The following is a 7549-nucleotide window of genomic DNA, read 5'->3' on the forward strand; positions in this document are numbered from 1 at the left end:
TCTCCACCAGGTCTGAGACCTGAGCCCCAGCCAACCCTGTCACAGCAGAGATCTAAGGAGCCATGATTGCCCCCTGGCTTCAACGAGCCTCTGGTCCATCAGACAACAGGCTGTCAGACAAATACAGAACAGAGTGGTATTGGGGGACAGGCTTACTGAAGAGGGGACCTGAGGGCCGATGATCATAAGGGATATCACTGGGGGTGTGGTGAAGTGAAGGGGTGCCATGAGGGCAGAAAAGGGGCCATGGAGACACTATGTAGTGAGGGAAGGCACTTGCTACCTGGGAAGGGTTCTCTGTGGAAGAACCCTGACCCGCAGATTAACGTCACCTCGTGGCAGCTGCCATGACATGACAGGGTTACGTGTGATGGGCCCATGTTTATTTCTCTCCCAGGCTCCAAGATCCCAAAAGAGCCCATGCATCTGCCTTCAGTGCCTTTCGGACTTGAAAAAGTCTAACTCCCAGGCCTGGCCGCTTTCCCTCTAATCACATTCTTAGATTTAATCTTCTCCACCCAGTTGCTGAGCTAATCTCATCTTTCCCAGAGGAGACCCACCCTTTTCCTCCTGGGAGGGACAGAAGAAAGAATCAATGAGCCAGTCTTCAACCTTGCCCCTCCCTAACTTTCTCTTTCCTAAACGGATATCTGGGTCAATCAATTAATAGGGAGAAACGCATAAATCCCATTAGGATTATGGGGTTTAGACCAGGGGTTCTGATTGGATGTTAGCATTTGAGAAGGTGTATAAAAACCTCAGGCACCAGAGGAGAGATTCAGAGTCCTCCAGCTCTGCAGTCAGTGCGGTGGTTCTCCAGCAGGTCTGAGATCCAAGCCCCAGCCAACCCGGTCACAGCAGACGTTTCTGCAGGATTCCTTTCGGAGCACCTTGAAGATGAGCATCCGGACGCCACCCACACTCCTGGAGCTGGCAGCAAAGCGCCTGCTGAGGGACCAGGCCTCGGCCATCGCAGCTCTGGAGTACCTGCCCGCCGAGCTCTTCCCGTACCTGTTTGCCATGGCCTACTGTGGTGGAGGCCACCCCCAGCTACTGAAGGCATTGGCCCAAGCCTGGCCCTTCACTGTCCTCCCTCTGGGGGTCCTGATGCAGCGTCCCCCTGATCATGCCCCAACCAGGGCTGCGGACTTAAAAGCCGTGTTTGAAGCGCTTGACGTTCTGCTTTTCCAGAAGGTTCGGCCCAGGAGGTGCAAACTGCGGGTGCTGGATTTAAGGAACACGGGTGCCAACTTCTGGTATATGTGGCTTGGAGTCAGCACTGAGAATTGCTCACCAACCGGACCAGTGGCTGTGCACAGCTCCAGCCCCAACATGGAGCACCCCCTGGCTCCCTTGGAGGTGTTCCTAGACCTTACGTTCAGTGAAAGGGACCAGGATAAGATTTTCATGCGCATCATCCAGTGGGCCCAGCAGAGGGAAGGGTTGCTACACCTGTGCTGCAAGGCACTGAGGATTTCTGGGGTGCCCTTCCAGAGGGTCAGGGGGGTCCTGGATGGGGTGAGGCTGGACTGCATCCAGGAGGTGTACGTGAACTGCACCTGGGACCTGCCCACCCTGGGGACATTTGCTCTCTACCTGGGTCAGATGAGTAACCTGCAGACACTCTATCTCCCCCGCATCGATGTGTTGGCTGAGGAGGAAGAGGACGAAGAGTGGGAGGAGGAGGGGGAGGAAGAAGAACAACAGGAAGAGGAGATGGAGTGGGAGGAAGGGGAGCAGGATGAAGAGGAGCAGGAGTGGGAAAGGCAGGAGCAGGAGGAGCAGCGATCCTTTTCCCAATTCTTCTCTCAGATGCTCGGGCTGGGGCACCTCCGGGAGCTCTACCTGCGTTCTCCCTCCTTCCTCCCAGGCCGTCTGGACCAGATGCTCAGGTGCCTGCAGACTCCCTTGGAGCAACTCTGCCTAACATATTGCCAGCGGCCGACGCATGCAGACCTGACACACCTGTTCCAGTGCCCGAACCTCAGGCAGCTGAAGGTCCTGAATTTGATTGGCCTCAGCCTTGTGGATTTCAGTGAGCCCCTCGGAGCTCTGCTGGAGGCAGTGGCACCCACCCTCCAGACCCTGGGTCTGGATAACTGTGGGATGGCGGACTCCCAAGTCGAGGCCATCCTGCCTGCCCTGAGCCGCTGCCACCAGCTCACGGGCTTCTCCATCTGTATGAACAACTTCCCCGTGGCCACCGTGGAGAAGCTGCTGCGCCACACAGCCGGGCTGCGCAGTTTAGAGGTCGAGGTGTACCCCATCCCCCTGGAGTGTTACAACACCCAAGGGACTGTCAACCAAGAGAGACTTGCCCTGATCCACGCTGAGCTCACGGGGATACTGAGGGAGTTAGGACAGCCCAGGACCATCTATCTTACCACCAAGCATCTTAGACAAAGGGAGTTTTATAAGGTGGCGTTTTCATGGAGCCCGTGACGTGCCTCTGTAGTGACCCTGCTCACTGGGCGCACCCAGCAAAGGCCTCTTTCTGGGGCTCTGGGAGCTGAAACCTCGGGCCGGGGTGCATTATGCAGGGGGCACTAACGTTTCAGGTTCATGCTCAGTGTGAATGGGGCAAGGGAGGGACCCAGCCGGGAGCAGGATTGCATGGGCAAAGGTTGGGGAGTTCATGGAACCTCAAAGGCAAAGTGTCCTACAATCAGAAACATGAATCTGATTTGCTTGGGGACGGGGAGCGGTATTTGGCCTCCAGCTGCATGTGTGTGAGTCAATCCTGGGGAGGATGGTTGTAAAGGAATGTTCAGAAATAAAGACTATTTCAAAAGCCAAAAAAATTAAAAATGACAAACGGCCAACACAACAATCGCCAATCACTGTAAATGAATCAGAATTACAGTTTTGTTTTTTGTTTTTTTTACAGAACAGCAAAAAATAAATATTTTGGTATGCCCCAGAAAAAAAAAATATATTTATCAAAAGATACTAAAGAGTAAAAAGTCAAGCTTCAGAGAGATAAGACTTGTAACACTTATATCTAAAGAGAACTTTCGTTCAGGCTATTTTAAATTCAAACAATCCCAAAATACAAAGACAGATAACCCTTAAGAAAAAATAATCATCTAACTTGACCAAGCCATTCAAGGGTAAGAAACCCTTCTTTTTCACAGCTGCATAGTATTTCATAGTGTAAATGTCCCACAGCTTTTTTATCCACTCATCTAACTATTTCAAATCATTACTTTGGAGATAAAAAGCATATACCTACAGAGACAAAGTGAAGGGCTATTTCTATCTTCAATATTTGTGATTAATATGCAACTTTCAGGATAGAGGTATCAAGGAGGGAAGATGTATCAAATCCCATTTCATTTTATTGAAAATATTGAAATGCAATGAGGAGTCATGAAAATGATGAAAAATTGATCTACTTATTGTACAAAATCATAGCTCTTCTCCACTAAGACCCTCCTTGGTTGGGCTACCCAGGTAGTATATTAAGCCTCTGTCCATGCCCATGAAGGAAACATCATTAAAACTCTGTGAAGAAGTCTGGCCGGTGTGTCTCAGTGGTTGAGCATCAACCTATGAACCAGGAGATAATGGTTTGATTCCCAGTCAGGGCACATGCCCAGGTTGTGGGCTCAATCCCCAGTGGGGGGTGCAGGAGGCAGCTGATCAATGATTCTCTCTCATCATTTATATTCCTATCTCCCTGGACTTTTCTCTCTGAAATCAATAAAACTATCTTTATAAAAACTCTGAGAAGAAACACATAGTGTTTGCTGAGGATGTATGAGTTCTCAGGTTTGTCCAAAGTAGAGACTTAGGAAAGACATAGAAGGGCCTATGATCAAGGAGATAGATTGAATTCAGGTCCTGAAAGACCTAAGTAAAATGGTCATTAAGGATACTGTACAGTACTTTTTTTTTTTTTTAAGTGAGGGAGCTATTTAATGACCATGGAAGAGAAAATCTTAGACCTGTACTATACGATAATAATGGTGTTATTGCCCTAACCAGTTTGGCTCAGTGGATAGATCGTCGGCCTGAAGACTGAAAGGTCCCAGGTTCGATTCCGGTCAAGGGCATGTACCTTGGTTGTGGGTACATCTCCAGTAGGGAGTGTGCAGGAGGCAGCTGGTCGATGTTTCTCTCTCATCGATGTTTCTAATTCTCTATCCCTCTCCCCTCCTCTCTGTAAAAAATAATAATAAAAAAAAATAATGCTGTTATTAAAAGATAACTTGGTTGGAAAAAAGAAAGACTAAACTTACATATTTTTTTCTTGCAAAGAGAGAAAAAAGTATAATCCCCCCCCCCAAAAAAAATAATGATACCTTAAAAAAAATACCACAGCTCTTTCAAAGCAAATTCACTTGAAAATAGATATCCTTATACTTCATATACTGAGACTAATTATTTAATGACAGAATATTTAGGTTGATACTTTCTAACACTATAGCATGTGGCAATTTAAAACATAATTTCTAATTTTAAGAAGATCCTATCAGGATTTTAAAGAGCCTGTTAATGTAGTTGGGGCATTGATATCACTAGTGTACATGATAGTTATGAAGTTTATTTCAAAGACTGAAGAAACTTTCGTCCCCACACAACCCCAAACAACCAAAATCTTTTCAACTCTCACTTACCATGGTGGATATTTCCTTATTTCTTGACACACTGAAGACAGTTCTTTACAGCCATCTATGAAAATGGAGATTTTATTACTAGTAAAGGATATCTGACTATATGTGAAATTGATGCCATATATATTTTAATAACACAAATATATATTAAACCAAAATCCTCCTCATGGCAGAAGAGGAAGAATAAGTACTCCAAATGGATGTGATAAAGTGATCCTGCCGAAGGATAAAATTCCTTTGTATTTTCATGTTTTATCTAAAAATTTATGATTTTTAATATTCTACTGCATAGTACATTTCTTTTAATATGCACTTTAATAGTCTATATTACTTAAATTTATTTACCAAAGTTTAAAGTAAATGTTTTAAATTTCTTAAAATTGATGCCACAAAAGACTCAGGTGTTGCCCCCACAATTGTGGTTCGTCCCTCTGTCTTACAGCACTACTCTGATGTTGTTTGTAGTAGTGATTTCCCAATTACAAATATTCACAATGCCAGACCTTCTCCCAGTCAGGGAAGGCCATGTGACCCATTTCAGTTTAATGTGCTATAAGTTGCTCAGTAGTTGGGGATTCTGGAAAAGCCATTGCTTTCCTGAAAAACAGAAGTGGGGAGATCATCAGCTGTAGTAAACTTTGTAGTTCTTGCTTTTTGCCTTTCTCCTTCCTGAAGTATTGAACGAGCCTGGAGGCAGAGGAGTCCCTTTGAGCAGTGGGCTCAGGGATAAGTACATATAATGAGTAACCTAGTAAGAACCTAGAAGGAGCCTGAGAGTCGCTAGCCCTGTGACTGCCCAGCTCTCCGGTGCTGTCCGACAGAACTTTCTACTGTGTGTGTGCTGCCCACTAGTCACATGTAGTTATAGAGCATTTGAAATACAGTATGAGATTGAGGAACATATTTTCAATTTAGTGCGTTTTTAATTTAAATAGCCACATGTAACTAGTAGCCGTTATATCAGACAGTACAACTAGACCTAACCTTTGTTTAGGCAGGTTTCTTTAAGGTGCAATGGACTGCACTCTTAAATAAATATACTGGGGCTTTGTGCACACACCCACACACCTACTTTGAAAACCTTTCCCTTAAATCACTATCTGATCATACTGGGATGGGATTTACTTACAGATAACTGAGAATTTCTTTACAGTGGAGCACGGGATGAAGTAAAATAATGGAAACATGGAATACTGAAGAGAGATTAATTTAACACAGGCAAGCTCCAAACATAATCAAACTTCTCCGTCTTCATTTCTCAGTGCAGGCAACAAACTGGGCAGAAGGATGTGTGTTTCTGGTGAGTTCAGCCTTTCCTTCTTCACGAAAACTGGGTTCTGTTTCCTGCAAAAGGTATGTCACATCCTGCATGTTCTGCTGCTCTGATTTCTTTCATTTCATATCCTGACATGGTACCTCTTTTGACGTGGGTTTGTTTTGTATTGGGGCAGAAGAGGATAATGAATCAGCAGAAAGCTCTGACTGATGGTAACAATACATATATGTTAATTTCTTGTTTCCAGACCATTCACACACATCAGAGGATGGACAGTGATCAATGTGAACGCCGCCCCCCCCCCCCATCCTGCCCCCGAAGGAATAGAAAGCTAACTTTGGACAGCTGAAAAGATTAGCTACTGCTGCCATCCTGTAAGCAAGAAACAATGTAAAAAAAAAGTATTTCTTGGAGAACAGTGAAAGGAGAAGGATCTGAGTGAAAGGAGTTTTAGGGGTAAAATGGGCAGGTTTAGGGAATTTTAGGAGTTAGGGGGCCCGCGGAGGAAGGAGGCATAGTTGGTTGGGGACTTGGAGCTGGCAAAAGGCACCACAGGATAAAGGGAGAGAAGACACTCATTCACAGAAGATAGGGGAAAGCCACAGGGAATATAGAAATGAAAGGGAGAAGGAGGAAAACAGATTTGCACAAGGGATAGAGAATTCTACCACTGAAGGGGGAGAAAAAGAGGGAGACCCCATGTGGGGAATAAGCTTTGAAGCTGTTATAGTGACCCATCAGTAGGGAATATCGGTACACAAAGAACAGCAGCCTTTATAAACTTTAGGAAAGAGGAGCTTAGAGGGCTACCTCCTTTGGGACCCCTCCCTATGTGGGAGTGTACTTGTTTCCAGTAAATTTCCACCTTTGCATATACCGCCTTTTGTCCATGGCTTCATTCTTCGAATCCATCTGGACAAGAACTCGGGAAAGAAATCACCTTTGCATCCTACTTAGAAGAAACCAAACCACCAGTTTGGTTTCCACATTTCACTGGCATCCCAATCACAGCCATAAAGAAAACTCCATGAACACGAAGTATTAAGGATTATGCTGTGGGGTGATTTTCACCCAACATTGCTTATGGTGGTACATCCCAATAGTGTTTCAAACAGAAATTGTTGGGCATCCTTTGGGGGGGGAAAAAAGCTTTAGTGTATTTATGAAATGAATTATTACTGTCTTTCATTTCATTTTCCAGCTATGGCCTTAATGTCTATTTGATACTAACTGAAGCCATGGTATTAAATTGGAATTGCTTATTTTCAATCAGCAGGCTTTCATTTTATATACTCATTGTATAAGAAAAATCAGAGCATAAAAACATTTTAAAGGTTTTTAAATTTTTTTTCAGGTAGAAATTATGATAAACAGTTGAAAGCAGACTTATAAGAGCACATTTCTTTCCAGCAAATGCAGTTCTGGATGTGACCAATTCACTGCAGCATTCACTAAAGGAACTTAAATAGATGAAGAAAAACACACTGCTCTCTGATATGCCAATTCTAATTATACTGAGATATAAATTATACTGGAATAACAGTGAATATAATAAACCCACAGAAAATATCAAAGCCTAAAAAAATCCAGATAAATAATTTGATTTAAAGTCTTCCTTGGCTATAAAGTAAATACCAGCTCATTTGGAATCTATAAG

The 7549-nt window shown here is 44.4% G+C and overlaps 1 protein-coding gene across 1 annotated transcript; it reads left to right on the forward strand.

The window, feature by feature from the left end:
* The first annotated feature begins 897 nt into the window (after window positions 1-897).
* Window positions 898-2442, forward strand: LOC132226593 (melanoma antigen preferentially expressed in tumors-like). Its single transcript, XM_059681168.1, has 2 exons — window positions 898-1673; window positions 2037-2442. The coding sequence occupies exons 1-2, from the start codon at window positions 898-900 to the stop codon at window positions 2440-2442; spliced, it is 1182 nt and encodes a 393-aa protein (XP_059537151.1).
* The last annotated feature ends 5107 nt before the right edge of the window (window positions 2443-7549 follow it).

This window comes from Myotis daubentonii, chromosome 2, assembly GCF_963259705.1.
Source record: "Myotis daubentonii chromosome 2, mMyoDau2.1, whole genome shotgun sequence".
NCBI lineage: Eukaryota > Metazoa > Chordata > Mammalia > Chiroptera > Vespertilionidae > Myotis > Myotis daubentonii.

Coding starts and splice junctions, on each gene's coding strand:
- LOC132226593 (XM_059681168.1), top strand. CDS start 898: ATGAGCATCCGGACGCCACCCACACTCCTGGAGCTGGCAGCAAAGCGC. Junction 1,674..2,036: donor GAGGAGGAAGAGGACGAAGA/GTGGGAGGAGGA, acceptor TGTGGATTTCAG/TGAGCCCCTCGGAGCTCTGC.